This window comes from Bos taurus, chromosome 14 (genome assembly GCF_002263795.3).
Source record: "Bos taurus isolate L1 Dominette 01449 registration number 42190680 breed Hereford chromosome 14, ARS-UCD2.0, whole genome shotgun sequence".
Classification (NCBI taxonomy): Eukaryota; Metazoa; Chordata; class Mammalia; order Artiodactyla; family Bovidae; genus Bos; species Bos taurus.
The window spans coordinates 46782142-46801901 of NC_037341.1; the positions used below are offsets into that span (position 1 = coordinate 46782142).

General features: G+C 37.4%; 1 protein-coding gene across 2 annotated transcripts; it reads right to left on the minus strand.

Moving 5' to 3' along the window:
* Positions 1-384: 384 nt before the first annotated feature.
* Positions 385-19455, minus strand: MED30 (mediator complex subunit 30). 2 transcript variants are annotated; one of them, NM_001079618.2, is given in 5 exon segments: positions 385-786; positions 9481-9596; positions 11343-11444; positions 13396-13554; positions 19137-19455. In NM_001079618.2, coding segments are annotated over 5 exon segments (582 nt in total). In that variant the 5' UTR covers positions 19314-19455; the 3' UTR covers positions 385-758.
* Positions 19456-19760: the final 305 nt, after the last annotated feature.

Consider the following 19760-nt stretch of genomic DNA (forward strand, 5'->3'; position numbering starts at 1 on the left):
ACTCATGTCTATTGAGTCGGTGATGCCATCAAGCCATCTCATCCTCTGTCATCCCCTTCTCCTCCTGCCTTCAATCATCAGGGTCTTTTCAAATGCATCAGCTCTTCGCATCAGGTGGCCAAAGTATTAGAGTTTCAGCTTCAACGTCAGTCCTTCCAATGAATATTCAGGACTGATTTCCTTTAGGATTGATTGGTTGGATCTCCTTGCAGTCCATGGGACTTTATTGGGACTCAAACTAAAATTTTTAAATTGAGCTCAAATGGTAACTTTTATGTTTAATTTGTACCACAGATGGACTGAACTTGATATTTTCATCTGCAAGAATATTTAAACCTTTAATTTTCTCCTAAACAGGTAATGAAATGAACAAAACAATCAGTGTCAAATTTAGAAATTTATTTACAAAAGTTAATTATTTTTGCTTTTAAAAAACAATTATTCAATTCATGAAGAGTAACCAAAAACAAATCTCATCAAAATGTATTAACAACAGTCTTTCACAGAATCAATAGCTTTTTAAAAAACCATCAGTGAATACTTTAATATAAAACCACAGTGTAAAAAATAGAAATTTTAATTCTAGTGACTAGACTGAAAGCCGATAAATAATCTTCTTCAAAGGGAAAAAGTACTTAAGGGGGAAAAAAACAGTGTAACATGTGTAAAGCCAGAAATTTAAATATCAGTTTAGTTCCTCATTGCTAACATGGCATTTATATCCCAGATGAGATTTCGTAATTGATCCATAATTTGCTTCAGCTGTTGATTCTTCTGTTTGAGTTTCTGCAGAAACAAAAGAATTTATCAAAAAATGTTTCATGAAGTACAGACCATGAAGATATAAGATTAAAATGTCATTAAGTCAGAACTCTAATGAACCAGACAGAAATTAAGCTAAACACTAAGGCAAGGTAGGAATACGAAATGGCACCCACTCCAGTATTCTTGCCTGGAAAATTCCATGGACAGAGGAGCCTGGTGGGCTACAGTCCACAGGGTCCCAAAGAGTCAGACATGACTGAGGGACTAAGCATGCACTTCCTTAAGGCAGAAGGTCTCAATACTTTTCTGGCCGCAAACATCCACTGAAAGGCATAATAAATTCTAATTCGGCCTACAGAGCCTATGGCTCCAGCCCCCTACCTCCTTTTCCTCCTCCACTCGAACCACCAAAGAAAATAAGCTAAAATATTCAATTATAAGACCTAAGCATATAGGTTTCCACAAGGCAGTGTAGCTTAATGGTTAAGAACACAAGCCCTAAAGCCTGGGTTCTCTGGGTTTACGCTCACCTCCTTCACTAGGTAAATATTACTTAATCTCTCTGTGCGTCAGCTTCCACAACACAAAAATGGGGATAATAACTGAACGTATTTCATAAGGGTTGTTATAAAGAGTAAAAGACCTGATTCACATCAAGTGTTAGCAGTGCACCTAGCATACAAGTAAGTGAAAGTGAATGAAAAATCAAAGTGTTAGTTGCTCAGTTGTGTCGGACTCTTTGAGACCCCATAGACAACAGCCTGCCAGGCTCCTCTGTCCATGTGATTCTCCACGCAAGAATACTGGAGTGGGTAGACGTAAGCATTCAACAAATGTTACTGGTAGGCACAGAACATAAACTGTCAATAGAGAATATAAAGTATAATAAAAATGCAATTTATCCTTCAAACATGTGGCAGAAGTCACTAATTTCTCTAAGCACGAAGTGCAATCTACTTCTAATTCTGAAAAGTGAAGACAGGATGCCACAGCCCCGATAGAATCTTCTTCATAACTGAGATTTGCTGGATGCCCTGAATGCACATAGAATGTGTCTGTTATCTCCAGATCTGGCTCTCTAACAGGCCACAGTTTATCAACTTCTTATTAAGCATCTTTTCTTCAAATCGTATGTAGTAAATGTCTGTGTAGATGAAACAAGATCAAAACAGAGAATTTCAAAGTGTTCACTAGTTATTATGATAATCATTACTGTTAAGTGACCTCTTGGAAATATTACGTTTGGAAGTAATATAGTTAGTTAGATAATTTTAAAGACACTACATTAAAATACCTCTAGATTAAGTCATACATGTTCATTATAAGGAGACCTAGAAACCTTAATTTTGATTTATTAAAGAGCAAACTGAGATTAAATAAATTGTTCATATTCTATCTAGAGTCAGGGAACAGGAGGAAAGAAGCCAAAAGGGAGGAGGAAGAAATTCCTATTGGTATTCAACTTCTTGAAAGGCCAAGTTTGGTGAAAGAAGCTTAGTGATCACATTTTCAGTATTCATTAAGAAGTAACTGGAAGTAATAAAATTATATTAATGAGTGGTTAAAAAGAGACTTTCAAATCAGTATCAAAACAGAGGTTACAGATGGCTCCCACAATGGTTTCATCAATGGAATAAATGCTACTTTAAAGAATACTCACTTGGAAGTATAAATTCTGATACTAAAAAATTTAGCTTCATTAACTCAAAAAATAAAGATAACTAAAAAACGGTAGTATATTTTCAAGGTAATACTCAACTTTGGGGAACAGTAAAAATTTTTTATTTAAAGAATGCCATATTATAAGGCATTAGGATAGTTTGTCTCAAAGAGACCACTAAGTTTTAAATTAAAAAAAATTAGCATACAACTAAAAAATACCTGGGGCCAAAACACATCATGAAAATATCAACACCAAAGCTGACAGCTATGCTTATTAGTGGTTAAACTGTAAATAAATTTTCATGACATGATACAGGATTTAATATATACAATCTTGCCACTGATTGGTTTTAACAGAGGTTGACAGCTGCTATTATCAAAATCCATCAGCTGTGCCTAATTTGTTACATTAACAGGTGAATGTGTAAGTAGAGTACTTAAAAAATGTTTATGCTAAGTAATACTATGTAATTTAATATTCACCCAAAAGCTGTGACAATTGATCAAAGCAGTCTGTCCTCTGTATCCATGGTTCTGCATCTTTAGATGCAGTCAGCTGCAGATTGTGCAGTACCGTAGTAGTTTATTGACAAAAATCTGCATGTAAGCGGACCTGCACTATCCAGACCTGTGTTGGTCAAGGCACAACTGTGGTTGAAAAATCAAACCAATTAATTTCGACTTTTAATAGCATCTGTGTAATTGTGTAATTAAATTGTTGTTTAGTCGCTCAGTCATGTCTGACTCTCTTGTGACCCCATGGACTACAGCCTGTCCATGGGACTCCCTAGGCAAGAATACTAGAGTGGGTTGCCATTTCCTTCTCCAGGGGATCTTCTCAACCCAGGGACTGAACCCACATCTCCTACATTGGCAGGCAGATTCTTTACCACTAAGCTACCAGGGAAGCCTGTAATTAGATTAGACCAACATTTGACCATCTGAAGGTGGTTATTTCAAATAAACATTTTTCACAAAAACACTCAGGTATGTGTGCCATTAAGGCAGAAATATATATCAATGATCATGAGTTTACTCAGTATTTTATAATTTTTCAACTATATTTTAATCTTATATTCCAGAAGGGAGGTACAAAATTTGAATAAGTAGAGGAAAGGAAAAAATAATTAGTGGCACTAATTATACATAAGATAACTTGATTAATAGGATATGAATTATGTTTAATTCACATTTATGATGCTTTATTTAAGGAATGAGTTAAAAACCTCTTTGGGTCAAAAAATCCACTTTGGTTTTTAGCTGTTAACTTTATTCTCTTTTGCTTTTTTAAGGGGAATTTCAATTTGAGTTAACCAAAACTTAGGCCTCTCCCCTTTAAAAAAAAAAAAAAAAATATATATATATATATATATATATATTTTTTTTTTTTTTTCCCCAAACTTGAAACTTTTTAGGATGGACCTACAGAGTGTCATTCAGAGTGAAGTAAGCCTCTCCCTTTTTTTTTTTTAATTGGTCTGTTTATCACTTAGTTCTTCAGTCTTTCCTCAAATTAGACTAACAGTTTCCAGGAAGTAAGAGAGAGCCATGAGGCCAATCAAATGAATACTTCTCCTGCCTCTCAAGAGAAGATACATTCTCTATAAATTCTCTTCAAAATTTTTTCCAGTGGAAATATAGGGCTAAGCTTTAAATCTGTTTAATTTAAAACATTTAATGGATTCTTTCCTTTTTGTAATAATCTTCAGTTCAATACCATGTTAATGAAACAAGTTTTACCCCAAAGCCAGAAGCACATACAACAGCAAATTCAACAGATTCAAATGGTTTAATCAAAATCAAAAAGCGTTCTCAAATGCCTGAAGTAGAAATGGGAACAGAATTTAAAATATGGGCTTTTATTCCAAAAATAGATAAACCTTCAGAAATACTATTTTGTGTATTGAAATAAACTTACTGCAGATAAACACTGTGGACTAAACACGTATTTCTTTTTTTTCTCAAACCCTAATAAAATGGCAGGAGGGGAATGAAAAGGCTATAAATTCACATGGAGAAAAATGATCAGAAAGGAGACAATAGTAGATGCCAGGTGGCACATTTTAAGGTGGGGCATAGAAGGGGTATAGTAAATGAGAGGAATGGTAAATGAATGGGAGGAAACCACTGTCCCACCCAGAAGGATGCCCCTGAGAATGGCTGATCTCCATGGAGGCAGGTGCCATGGCAAAGTCTGCTGTGAGGCCTGGGGACGGAAGCTGGAGGGGAAGAGCTACAGAAACAAGCAAGAGCCTAGGCTGCTCATTCCTACTCCTCACCAACATGGGACTGAGTCCCCTCTCCAGACTTCCGTACCCACTCCCCCTTTCAGGGAACCAGGTTTGTTTCTTATGAACCGAATAGCTGGGGATTCAGGGATTCAGTGCCACCAGCACAGCAGAAGGCAAGAAGACAAGAGACTATCCCTCTGTGTAGGACACTGGAAGATTCTGAACAGCCCTAAAGAAAAAAATGTCAGTAAAAGATCCTTGGGGATCCTCCAAAGAAAAAAGCCAGCTTGTTTCCAATCTTGCTATGATGAAGGCCAATTCACAAAGCCTATGATTAGTGTCTTAGTGCCTCACTCCCAAATAGAAACGCCTCATGTTTAAGCATCTGATGCTCCACAGATCTTTGATCCTCCATCTACAAAGACAACAAAACGTAATAGACAAACTATGGCACGTGACCTGTTTTTGTAAGGCCTGTGAACTAAGGATGGTTTTTACATCAGAACAAGGCTTTTTGTCTCACAAAGCCTAAAAATATTTATAACTAGGCTCTTTAAAATCTACCAAATGCCATATGAGAAGATTATGGAAGAACACCTTCTAATTCCTGAGGGAAATTAATTTACAACATATAATTTTATATCCAACCAACCAATCATCTGGACAGATACACAAAGACTAAAAACTTAAGTCCCTGCATTTCTCCTGAAGAAGCCACTGATGTATGAACCTTACAAACAAGGGAGGAAATAAACCAAGAAAGAGGAAGATGGAAGACTGAGGAGATAGTAAAATTAACTGAAGAGGTGAAGGAAAGGCCCCAGGACAGTAGTTGAATACCAGGCTTAGTGAGCATTCAATTCAGACCTAGCAAGATGGTCCCAGCAAGAAGGAGGACTCTGGGGGCAGGGTGGAATTGGGGGAACAAACCTATAAGTCATCTGATAATTTGATGCTGGAAAGTTGGAAAACAGTACTGAGCTGCTCCCACAGATCCATAAAGAACTAATCAAAAATTTTCAAAATTACAGAACTATTAACTCTAGGAAAACAAAAAATTGTTCCAGGAAATATAACTCTGGTTTCCTATGTGGTTTAGCAATAAACAGTATCTATGTGCCATAATAATATGAACACAGAATATTTACTGAATCCCAATTATGACATAACCACACTGAAACAACTGGGGGAAGGAAAGAGGTAGGTGGGTCCTAGACAGAGACCATAAAGAGACCTACATCCAAATGTGGGGAAAAACATATCAAATGCTTTGTATCAATTATATCCTTATCTTAAAATTCACAAAATTCTAGCTAGTAAGAGTGTTTTGATTACACACTGTCAAGGAATGACTATATTCTGATTATTTGAAAAGAAAGTGAAAGTGAAGTCGCTCAGTCGTGTCTCTTTGCGGTCCCATGAACTGTAGCCCACCAGACTCCTCCATAGAATAGGCTATTTCAAAATCATATTAGAAAAAGGGAGAAACTTAGAGAAATAGGAAGTGTAATGAAACTTATCTTGAGAGAAATGATCTCATTCTGAAGCTTTTCTCTCCCCTGCCCCACCAAAATATCATAATATCTTCTAGGTTAGAGAACAAACTATATTTAAGTCACACGTAGCATTATGAAATCAAAGTAATCATCACACACAATGGTGTTTCATTTACCTATACATTTCATTCTATAACTAACATCCTTACTACAGAGAAAAATAATAGGATATATCCATTGTGAATTAATATATAAGATTATCAACCTTAACATACAACACTTAATATATGGATGTCTCATCTCTGGACTACCAAACACCACTTACTCTTCAAGATCTAACTTAAAAGTTTCCCCTCCTAATCCCTAAATTCTTTATGCTTATTACTGTCAAATTTGCTGTAAATATTCTTAATGTATAGTTCACCTCATAAAATTTTCTTAAATGTTATTTTAGAAAAATCTTTTTTTTCTGAGTTTTTATATATATTTTTCTTTTAGTTTTCTAGTATTTTGTTTTACAAGTCTTATTTTCAACTGTGAAATTAATTTTGACACATGGTATAATGTAAAAACTAGCTAAATTTTCCCCAAAGTGTCTATTTTTAAAGACTAATTTTCCACATAATCCCTCTTATGTCATATTAAATTGTCACATATTAATATAATAGTAAAACAGTTTTTCTGAATATTATTTCACTAATCTGTCTGTATAATCATAAGGGATTTGATTTAGGTCATACCTGAATGGTCTAGTGGTTTTCCCTACTTTTCTTCAATTTAAGTCTGAATTTGGCAATAAGGAGTTTGTGATCTGAGCCATAGTCAGCTCCCGGTCTTGTTTTTGCTGACTGAGTAGACCTTCTACACCTCTGGCCGCAAAGAATGTAATCAATCTGATTTCAGTATCGACCATCTGGTGATGTGCACGTGTAGAGTCTTCTCTTGTGTTGTTGGAAGAGGGTGTTTGCTATGACCAGTGCGTTCTCTTGGCAAAACTCTTAGCCTTTGCCCTGCTTTGTTCTGTACTCCAAGGCCAAATCTGCCTGTTACCCCAGGTATTTCTTGACTTCCCACTTTTGCATTCCAGTCCCCTATAATGAAAAGGACATCTTTTTTGGGTGTTAGTTCTAGAAGGTCTTGTAGGTCTTCATAGAACAGTTCAACTTCAGCTTCTTCAGCATTACTAGTCAGGGCATAGACTTGGATTACTGTGATATCGAATGGTTTGCCTTGGAAATGAAAAGAGATCATTCTGTCGTTTTTGAGATTGCATCCAAGTATTGCATTTTGGACTCCTGTTGACTATGATGGCTACTCCATTTCTTCTAAGGGATTCTTGCCCACAGTAGTAGATATAATGGTCATCTGAGTTAAATTCACCCATTCCAGTCCATTTTAGTTTGCTAATTCCTAAAATGTCGATATTCACTCTTGCCATCTCCTGTTTGACCACTTCCAATTTGCCTTGATTCATGAACCTAACATTCCAGGTTCCTATGCAATGTTGCTCTTTACAGCATCGGACCTTGCTTCTATCACCATTCACATCTACAAGTGGATGGTGTTTTTGCTTTGGCTCCATCTCTTCATTCTTTCTGAACTATGGATGGAGGTTCATGACACAGTACAGGAGACAGAGATCAAGACCATGCCCAAGAAAAAGAAATGCAAAAAAGCAAAATGGCTGTCTGAGGAGGCCTTACAAATAGCTATGAAAAGAAGAGAAGCAGAAAGCAAAGGAGAAAAGGAAAGATATACCCATTTGAATACAGAGTTCCAAAAAATACCAAAGAGAGATAAGAAAGCCTTCCTCAGCGATCAATACAAAGAAATAGAGGAAAACAATAGAACGGGAAAGACTAGCGATCCCTTCAAGAAATTTAGATACCAAGGGAACATTTCATGCAGAGATGCGCTCAATAAAGGATATAAATGGTATGGACCTAACAGAAGCAGAAGATATTAAGAAAAGGTTGCAAGAATACACAGAAGAACCATACAAAAGAGATCTTCACGACCCAGATAACCATGATGGTGTGATCACCCACCTAGAGCCAGACATCCTGGAATGTGAAGTCAAGTGGGCCGTAGGAAGCATCACTATGAACAGAGGTAGTGGAGGTGATGGAATTCCAGTTGAGCTATTTCAAATCCTAAATGATGATGCTGTCAAAGTGATGCACTCAATATGCCAGCAAATTTGGAAAACTCAGCGGTGGCCACAGGACTGGAAAATGTCAGTTTTCATTCCAATGGATGTGAGAGTTGGACTATAAAGAAAGCTGAGCGCCGAAGAATTGATGCTTTTGAACTGGGTGTTGGAGAAGACTCTTGAGAATCCCTTGGACTGCAAGGAGATCCAACCAGCCCATTCTAAAGGAAATCAGCCCTGAATATTCATTGGAAGGACTGATGTTGAAGCTGAAACTCCCAATACTTTGGCTACCTGATGCGAAGAACTGAATCATTGGAAAAGACCCTGATGCTGGAAAAGATTGAAGGTGGGAGAAGGGGATGACAGAGGATGAGATGGTTGGATGGCATCACCAACTCAATGGATATAAGTTTAAGTGATGGACAGGGAGGCCTGGCATGCTGAAGTCCACAGGGTCACAGAGTCAGACACAACTGAGCGACTGAACTGAATCTGTCTGTTCTTATGCCAGGATTTCACACTTACTGTTTTTATAATATGCTTCATCTAACATTTTAATTTTTGAAGCAAAGAGTCTGTTCGTTTTATTACTCTTACTGGAATTTTTTTTATTATATATATTTGAGTATGCTCTCAAGGAAAAAAGTTCCAATTTTTTATTTGTTTTTTGATTGGTATTGCACTAAAACCTTACTATTTTGTGCAATTTCAAGAGAATTCACATTTGTACTTGGAGTGTTGCTAACACTATTCTGTAAAGCAATTATCCTTGAATTAAAAAAATAAATAAATAACTATGAAATAATCAAGACTGGCATTTTTAGAGTAGTTATTGCCCATGTAAGAATGTCATGTGTTTTTTCAGCTGTTCAAAATTTCTTTATGAGTCTGGCAAAGGGTTTATGAATTCTGTTTATCTTTTCAAAGTACCAGCTTTTAGTTTCATTCATCTTTGCAACTGTTTTCTTTGTCTCTATTTCATTTATTTCTGCTCTGATCTTTGATTTATTTCCTTCTACTAACTTTAGGTTTTATCTGATCTTTCTCTAGTCATTTTAGGTGTAAGGTTAGGTTCTTCATTTGGGATTTTTCTTGGGAAGGGACAGTTAGGGAGTTCGCGTTAGACATGTATACACTTTTGTATTTAAAATGGATAACAAAAAGGACCTACTGTACAGCACATGGAATTCTGCTCAATGGTATGCGGCAGCCGGAATGGGAGGGCAGTTTGGAGGAGAATGGATACATGTGTAAGTATGGCTGAGTCCCTTTGCTGTTCACCTGAAACTATCATAATATTGTTAATCAGCTATACTCCAATATAACATAAAAAGTTTTACCAAAAAAATCCTTTTATATATACTAAGTTTAGTCTCATATATTATGGAAATACTAACAACTTAATATTTGTTGTTGCAATTGTGAATAGGATCTTATAATCTAACTGGTTTATGACATTATAGGAAAATGGTATAAATCTTTAAGCTCTTTTATCAAATACTTATTGCCTCTACTTGTTAATCAGTGAGCTGCTTTGAGCTTCAGAAGCTTAAGCTATAATGTTATGTACTACCTTAATAAACTTAACAAATTTTTATATAATATTATAACTTCTGTTTCATAAAGTTTGTTTCACTGGCTATAATTTCTAAAATAGCATCAAACACAGTAGTATAAGGCGTCTTATTTTCTGCCTGTTTTTAATATGACTGGAGAAGGAAATGGCAACCCACTCCAGTATTCTTGCCTGGAGAATCCCGTGGACAGAGGAGCCTGGTGGGCTGCTGTCCATGGGGTCGCACAGAGTCGGACACGACTGAAGTGACTTAGCAGCAGCAGCAGCAATATGACTAGTTTTGTATTTCATTTCTATGAAAAATGTTGGCTACATATCTGAAATAAAAAGTTTTTTTTTAAGACTATCACATTAATAATTGTAAGCATTCTTTGAGTCCTCAACATTTGAAGTCTATCAAATGTCTTCTGCTGCTGCTGCTGCTAAAATTTTTTTTCAGTTTAGCCTACAGACCTTATATAAGTCAACTAAGTCTTCCTCCTCTACCTCAGAAAACCCTCTTTGGCTGTGGTAGATTAATTAATGTCCTGATGAATTCTATTAACTAGCATTAGGAATTTCAGGAGTGAGGCAGGAGGTGGGGGCACTTATTTGTAAGTAAAGCACCAAGACTGGTAGTTTTATTTTGTGTGCTATTTGTTAGCCACGCTTCTATCCCAGAATGGACCGACAACATCCCTTATTTCCCTATGCTTCAAGAGAACTATCTGAACATTATCTTCTGAACTTCTGAAAGTAATCAGCATTAAATTCAAGTTAGGAACTTTTGAGGGTGAAGGTAGGATGGGGTAGTGCTTTGATAACTCTCAGTTTCTTATTCAGCTGTTGAGACATTCACATCTCCTACTTGTAAAGTATTATCATTTGCTGCTCCTAACATGCTGTAACCTAGAGAGCTACAATTCTGCCTAGAGAAGAAAATGTAAATGGGCTGTGACAGAGCGCCTATGAGGCCTTGCTAAGAGCTTTACTGCCTGAATTCTGTGATCTTCTGACTAACCAGATGGCATTTCTGTTTACCTCTGAGTTTTGAGTTGTAATCTGCTGCTCCTGCTAAGTTGCTTCAGTCGTGTCCGACTCTGTGCGACCCCATAGGCAGCAGCCCATGAGGCTCCCGTCCCTGGGATTCTCCAGGCAAGAATACTGGAGTGGGTTGCCATTTCCTTCTCCAATGCATGAAAGTGAAAAGTGAAAGCCAAGTCGCTCAGTCGTGTCCGACTCTGTGCAACTCCATAGACTGCAGCCCACCAGGCTCTTCTGCCCATGGGATTTTCTAGGCAAGAATACTGGAGTGGGTCGCTAGTGCCTTCTCTGGAGTTGTAATCTAAGTAGGTTAAATTTGCCAAGAAACAACTTCATGTAATTCTATAATTCAAATTATGTTTTTGAGTTATATAGACTCCCTTTTAATTTTTATCAATATTCAGAAATGTAAGACATACAGACTAGCAACTCACTTTATTGACTTCAGCAATTTCTCGCCTCTCTTCACTAGCAAAACGAGGTGGGCCAGCCCGGTCATCTTTTGAGCCATCTTCTTCCACATATGGAATAAGTTGCTGAGAGTGACAGACACAAGTTAAAAGTCAAAGATATGACACACAATTTCCAATTATACTGGCATAGATAATACATCTAATTAAGATAAATTTTTATACTTTTATCTTAACAGTACAAAAATATATTTTAATTCAAGTGATGGCGTAAAATAAAAGCATTAGAAGTATATATCATTTCAATGAGTTCTATACATTTGCTTTTTGGGTTTCTTTTGCAAAACAGTCCTTTTAGCAAAATTAGTTGTCACATGTAATTAAGTAATATCCTACTCAGTCAATCAGCAAATATTTAATTGGCAGACACTGGGTGAGCAGACACTGCAAAAATAATGCCAAATAAGATACAAGTCCTACCCTTAAGTACTTTATGTCCATTCAGCTAGAATAGGCTTCCTTGATCTATACTAGAAAGAAAGGAACTTCATGGACATATATTATATAATTGTGATTTACTTGCTATTGAAGTGTCTATGTAGATTTCTAGATGTCTTATATTTGGGAGAAAGTTTTTTTGTAAGAGAAAAAGTTTATATAGCAATGAAACTTCCAGCAGAATTATAATTAAATATGTATAGATTTGTGATGACATTTGTTTGATGAAACCCCTTGTACAGTCACCAGAGACTTGTCTCTTCCATCTTATATTACCAATGCAGGAATAGGACAGAGGTAAGTAACTAGTATAACCAGTAATCAATCTAGCCAAACTTCTGTGAATTCTTGGGACAAATATAAATTTGCCTACATCCACAACTACTTTCTTCCTTTCCTCTCTCCAAATGCAGACAGTGGTCCTTCATCTCAAATACATTTAGTCTTCATTCCTGTACACTGATTCCTCTGCCCTCCCGACTTCATTATTTATTTCCCCTGACCTCACCTGACTGTTTTCTTCCATTTTCATCTAAACAAGTTCTCCCATTTGGAAGGGGCGGGGTGGGGGGTGGTGGGGGGAACCCAAACTTTATCCCTCCTACCACCTACTTCTTCTTTTGTTTTTAGTCTAAGCTTCTTGAAAGATGGATATCCACTTTTTGGCTTCAGTTCCTTACCTCCTGTTTAATCTTCAGCTCACTGTGATCTGACTTCTGTTGCTATCTTTCTACCAAAGCTCTGACCAAATATACCAACAGTTTTCCTCTAGCAAAATCTGCTGGACAGTTTTCATTCCTTATTTTCCTTGACTTTTCTGCAGCCTCTGTCAGAGTCCACTATATTTCTGACCCTCCACATCTGACCACTTTTTTTCAGGCTGTATTGCAGTTTACTCTTTGTCTGTTCACCCCATACATGCTGATCACTCAAATAAGACAGCACTGACGACATGGAACTGTTCTTTATATAGAGTGAGAGAACATCTAACCCCACTCTCTGCCACCAGCTACCTCTGGTGGCAGAGATTATCACTTGTCAACAGGAAAGGACCACCTATAAAAATAACCGTATACCTGATTAACTAAAATATACCTACGATCCAAGATTAAACTTAAAGAAATATATTTAAAACTAGAGTGATTCTACTAAGATAATTTAATAATGATGAAAATGGTCATAACCTTTTATCCATAAAGAACTTACATGAAAACCACTGTAAAAGTATTTTACAATACTATTAAAATGTCTACTAAGACATCATGCACTGACTTAATTAAAATGAGACACTGACAGCAATAATAGAAGTGCCACAGATAATCTCCGATAATCTCCCCCAACAACAAAAATTTACCATCAGCCTGGATGCTAAAGTCTGCAAGAAATTATCAACATGAAAAGACAGTTCTATATATATATACACACACACATATATCTCACAATTTAATCTTTTCTAGTCAAAAGTGAAACCAGTATGATCAAAATCTGAAAATACTGTGAAAATAGAAGAGAAAAAGGGAAAAAATTACAAATGTCCTAAGACTCTTACATTCACCCTCCCTCGACCACTAAAACTTGCCTCTACTGGAATGGGATCCATCCCTCCGCAGTTTTCATTGCATTTATCATAGACCAATCTCAGCTTCCTGAAGAGAATAGAAAGTTGGCGAAGGTGATCCTGTAGTTTTGCTAACCGGTCTTGGTATGTTCCAGTATGGTAAGTGACACCATTTGGCAGCTTCTCGGACAAAAACCCAGAAACAAAAAGTAATGAAAATCAAGATTTTCTTTAAGCAAAGCTAACGAACAGAAACAATCTTTGAGCAATGCATAAAAGCAAGCTGTTCCTCACAATGAATCAAGTGCAACTTTAAGAATTTAACAGTAATACATGCTCATTTATTAATTAGCTCCTTAGCATACTGTCAAGCAGTTCTACAAGACTTTGTGATAAGCCTTTCTGATCAGTTGAAATGCTTTCTGCCTCTAACTTTTGATTATATTTATACCATAGCTTTGTATTATAACTAAAAAGAATACACAATTTTAATATCACTTAAGATAATGTAAAAGCAGCAAGGTGCTGAACTCAACCAGGAGCTGAATTCAAACAACTCAAAATACAATTTTAAGAAAAAGAAGAAGAAAAGGAAAAAAATGAAGATAGGACTTTTCAGTAGAAGAAAAAGAAGAGTATGCTGCCGTTGTTGCAAAAATAATCTCAAGATACCTTAACTATTATAATTAAGATGTTCTGGGCATGCATTAAAACATAAAGCTGTCACCAAAAGTTTTACTTTAAAAGAAATCAATAGCAGGTGATATATAGTAACAAATCAATCTGTACTTGAATATTATTAATAAATTATTGCAAATAACTGCTATGATCATAACTCTGTCTTGGATGCTTATATATTTTTAATTCAGGAATTTTACCAAAAGAAGCCAAAATACATACTGAAATGACAAAAATCACAGATAAATGGAAAAACTACTACTTACTTACAACTAAATGCATATTTTGTGCAGTGCTGAAACTTACAAAATCTTCCTCTCTGTGTACATCTTTACAATATTTTATTCCCACAATTTGATCTGTGAAATTATCCTAAAACTAGAATTAACAAAGTTTGTACAATGGTTTCTAGTATACAATTTCATTAAAATCACTAATTCATACACTTAGGGATTACAAAGTGACTTAAAATCAAAACTCCAAATAATGTTTAAAGCTAGAAGATCAATCCAGTCTTTTCTAAACCTCACTTCATCCTTTTTTTCTTTCCTAAACAGCTGAGGTAGGAATCAAGCCTGATACAGTGTTCAGAGAAGAAAGAAAATAAGAGCCACTATTGTTCCAAGTAGGTAAAACCATAAGCACAGAGGGGGAAAAAAAAAAGACCAAAGGTGTATACGTAATTATACATATACAGTTATTAAAAGGTGTGAGTCAAGTTGCTCAGTCGTGTCCGACTCTTTGCGGCCCCATGGACTGTAGCCTACCAGGCTCCTCCCTCCATGGGATTCTCCAGGCAAGAGTACTGGAGTGGGTTGCCATTTCCTTCTCCAATTAAAAGGTGTAATAGTTCATAAAAGATTTAACAGGAAGATAGGCTTAATAATTGATTTTCTTCTTTTATCTCACTTCTAAATTTCCTGTAATGTTATGGTTTACAATTTAAGGAGATGGATCTTTTAAAATTCTTTGAAATTAGTTTTTATAATATTAGGATTTTGGGAAATTTTCAAGCATTAAAACATTCTGAAGATGATATCTCAAAGAAAAGGGTTAAAGTATCAAAGACTGAATTAGTGAAAACAGTTTAAAGGACAAAAGCATTGAGAGTTCACCTCCACAATACTATGTGGGACTTCTCATGATCTTTCAATTTATGAAGTTTCAAAACATTAAAAAATAAGAAAAAATTTTCAAAGGGTCACTGCTTTCTTGTTTGGGTGACAATAAGAAATATAATAATTACACTTTACATACAGAAGCAGGCTATACCTTTATTATGGTACTACATTTTTTGTACCTACATTGTAGGTACTACATACTTTGCCTATATTTTGTATTTAATAAAGACTAAAGATACTCATGATGTACTCTGCATATAAGTTAAATAAGCAGGGTGACAATATACAGCCTTGACATACTCCTTTTCCTATTTGGGACCAGTCTGTTGTTCCATGTCCAGTTCTAACTGTTGCTTCCTGACCTGCATACAGGTTTCTCAAGAGGCAGGTCAGGTGGTCTGGTATTCCCATCTCTTTCAGAATTGTCCACAGTTTATTGTGATCCACACAGTCAAAGGCTTTGGCATAGTCAATAAAGCAGAAATACATGTTTTTCTGGAACTCTCTTGTGTTTTCCATGATCCAGTGGATGTTGGCAATTTGATCTCTGGTTCCTCTGCCTTTTCTAAAACCAGCTTGAACATCTGGAAGTTCACGGTTCATGTATTGCTGAAGCCTGGCTTGGAGAATTTTGAGCATTATTTTACTAGCTTGTGAGATGAGTGCAATTGTGCGGTAGTTTGAGCATTCTTTGGCATTGCCTTTCTTTGGAATTGGAATGAAAACTGACCTTTTCCAGTCCTGTGGCCACTGCTGAGTTTTGTGCTGGGCTTGAAGACGCACAAGCTGGAATCAAGATTGCCAGGAGAAATATTAATAACCACAGATATTCAGATGACACCACCCTTATGGCAGAAAGTGAAGAGGAGCTAAAGAGCCTCTTGATGAAAGTTAAAGAGGAGAGTCACAAGGTTGGCTTAAAGCTCAACATTCAGAAAACTAAGATCATGGCATCTGGTCCCATCACTTCATGGGAAGTAGATGGGGAAACAGTGGAAACAGTGTCAGACTTTATTTTTGGGGGCTCCAAAATCACTGTAGATGGAGATTGCAACCATGAAATTAAAAGACGCTTACTCTTTGGAAGGAAAGTTATGACCAACCTAGACAGCATATTAAAAAGCAGAGACATTACTTTGCCAACGAAGGTCCATCTAGTCAAGGCTATGGTTTTTCCAGTGGTCATGTATGGATGTAAGAGTTGGACTGTGAAGAAAGCTGAGCACCAAAGAATTGATGCTTTTGAACTGTGGTGTTGGAGAAGACTCTTGCGAGTCCCTTGGACTGCAGGGAGATCCAACCAGTCGATTCTGAAGGAGATCAGCCCTGGGATTTCTTTACAAGGAATGATGCTAAAGCTGAAACTCCAGTACTTTGGCCACCTCATGCAAAGAGTTGACTCATTGGAAAAGACTCTGATGCTGGGAAGGATTGGGGGCAAGAGGAGAAGGGGACGACAGAGGATGAGATGGCTGGATGGCATCACTGACTCCATGGACGTCTCAGTGAACTCCGGGAGTTGGTGATGGACAGGGAGGCCTGGCATGCTGCGATTCATGGGGTCGCAAAGAGTCGGACACGACTGAGCGACTGATCTGATCTGATCTGATCCTTCTGGATTAATAATATAGAAGATAATTTAAAAACTTTGAAATTAAAAATGTATTAACAAATAGTTTATATGTAGTCTTGTTTGTACCACTTCTCCTCCCAGCTTTCTATAAATTAAGGAGCACACTGTTGCTTAATTTACAGCCAATTATGATATGGCCCAAAGGTTCTTAGTGAGTTAAAACACAGAATTCACAAGCACAAAGAAAAAGTTATTGTAGTCCTTACAAATTGGTTTTGAATATATGTCCACATGTAATCTAGTTATTGATAGTATCTTTTGAAAGAGTTCAGTTCTTTCACTGTCAGTCATGGATGTGTATTAGATCTCTGTTAATAATACAAAGTGTTGATAGCAAGTTAGTATAATAAAAAGGTTAGTAGAAAAAGCTACCAGTCATATATGATGTTGAGTAAATTCTTCAAGTCTCAGTTTCCTTAATTGTAAAATAGAGATAAAAATACTTCTTAGAACTGTTCTTACAACAATGTTCCTAAGGAAAGTATTTGATAAATGTTAGCTAGTAGCTCTACTAGTCCAATACAGCAGCTTAAAAATAAATATTTGCTAAATTCTAAGAGATCATTTAATCTATTTTAATCATCTTACATTTTAATCTATATATTTTTAAAACAATTGCCAAAGATTTCATATCTCCTCTTGGATTCCCTTTTTATCTCACAGTGGCTTATTAACAGGGTCTTAAAATATTTCCATACAGTTGTATTACTTCTAGAATCAATAGGAAAAACACCCCAACCATTGTATTTAAAAAGGCAATAAAACAATCTTTAGTGCAGCTGAAATAAGAGTTCGAAAGTTCTAAGAGTCTGAGGACCTGGTTTCAAATTTACCCTACACTGACTATCACCTCTGTCACTTCACCTCTCAGAAAAGAGAGGTGAATCCATAGAATCCTCATCCATAAAACAAGAATGATATCCACATCACACACTAGTAAGATAAGCCTTAAACATGGGTTAGTAAAACAGTAAAATGGTGCTGGACTGACATGATATCCAAACGCAAAAAAAAAACCAGATCTATATCTATCAGTATTTTAAAAAAGTAACTCCATGTGGATCATAGACCTAAATGTAAAACCTAAGACTATAAAACTTCAGAAGAAAACATAAGAAATCTTTGGGTTAGGCAAAGACTTCTTAGGTATGGTACCAAAACCCAAAATCTGTAAAAGGACAAATCAATAAATTGGATTCCATTAAAGTTTAAAATATCTGTTCTTCAAAAGACAATGTGAAGAGAATAAAAAGACATGCCACAGACTGGGAGAAAGTACTGATGAAACACAAAGGAACAATTCCAAAAAAAAAAAAAAAACCAAGGAAAAAGACAGTAACAACTACTGGCAAGGATGAGGAAACTTTTGGAAAAGTTTCTTAGAATAGTAATCAATCATTTCCCTCATAACCCAGCAATTCCACGCCTTGGCATCTACCTACTCAAGAGAAATGAAACATATGTTCACACAAACATTTGTAGCTGAACACTCAGAAGTGTTACTTATAATAGCTCCAAAGTGGATACAGACCAAATGGCCATCAACAGATACACTAATTGTGGTATATTCATACAATAGAATACTGTGCAGCAATGAAAAGGAATGACCTATTGATATTTGTTGAGTGAAAGAAGCCAGATCCGCATCCCCCCTCCCCCCGCCCCCAATCATAGTGTATGATTTCATGTGTAGGAAACTCTAGAAAATGCCAACTAGCTATGATGCCAGAAATCAAAAGAGAGACTGCCTGTGGACGGAAAGCCAGAAGTAAATTTAAAAGGGGCACGAGAATGGGCTCACTTCTCCACAGAGGGAACTGTGGGGTGATGGACGTTGGTTTCACAAGTACACATGCGTCAAAACTTTGAATAAATGCATTGTATTGGGAATCAGTTATACCAAAATAAAGCTGTTTAGCAAAAATGGTTAGCAGAATCTGAATTCAACTCCTTGAACCATCACAAAGTATTCTGTGGAAAAATATGAGATTAAAATAACCCAAAGAGCGTGGAGGAGTGAGGCCCACCTCTACCTTGAAAGATACAAGAGTTCACCTAGAGCCTACAGAACCTGGTCGAATCTAGAAAATGCGGCTTCATCCTTTTCAGAAATCCGGTCTGGAAAACATCACCTTCACATCTTGGGGACAGACACTTTATCGGGGAACACTTCTGAATGTAAATGGGGGCGACTCCATACTCGTGGATTGCCCAGGGCAGCCGCATCGACGCCGAGGGACCCCAGGTAACAAACAAGCTGCTCCTTCCCTCGCAGAAGCACCTCGCTTTCTCCAAGCACGCCCCGGAGAGGGGCCCGCCCTCCTTCCCACCTGCATGTTCCTCAGGAGCTGGAAGATCTCCATGGTGCGGTACACGATGTCTTGGACCGTTTCCTGCCCGATTCTGCAGAGCGATGCAGTGTTGACCTCTCGGGCCGCCTGCTGGGCCTGGGGCCCGGCGAAGGGCCCGGGCGCCATCCCCGACGCCGCCAGCGGAGGGGTGGACATGGCGTGGCAGCGGCGTCAGGTCAGCAGGGCTGGAGGATAGGTGTCGGGGATGTCCCCGACGCTGATCGACCTCAGGCCTCGGCGTAAGCAGGAGCTTGTGAGACTCGAGCGGTCTGATTTCAAAACAGCGGCCGCGACTTCCGCCACGGTGACGTGAAGCGCCGTCAGACGTCACAGGACCCGCCCACTCGGCTGGTCCCTGGGAACTTGCGGTTCAAGGACGGCTGGGATTGGACTGGACGCGCGGGGGGTCGGATCGGACATGTTGAGCAGCCAATCACCGGGTGAACTCCAGACAGAGGGGGCGGTGCGCGGGGTGGAAGACAGGTGGGCTTTCCCACAGTTCGTTTCCCAGTCTCAGCCAGTGGTTAAAATTCTTAATAGAACTCTGAATTCGTGTTAATTTCCTTGCTGATTATTGCCTTGTCACGAGCCTACGAAGTTTGT

Excerpts from the sequence above, each read along its gene's own strand:
- MED30 (XM_005215535.5), bottom strand. The coding sequence starts at position 19,313 with ATGTCCACCCCTCCGCTGGCGGCGTCGGGGATGGCGCCCGGGCCCTTC. Across the intron at positions 11,445-13,395 it reads TGGATCCCATTCCAGTAGAG|CAACTTATTCCATATGTGGA; the intron begins GCAAGTTTTAGT and ends TGTCACTCTCAG. Across the intron at positions 787-11,342 it reads AAATTGCTGAAGTCAATAAA|AAACTCAAACAGAAGAATCA; the intron begins GTGAGTTGCTAG and ends TTGTTTCTGCAG.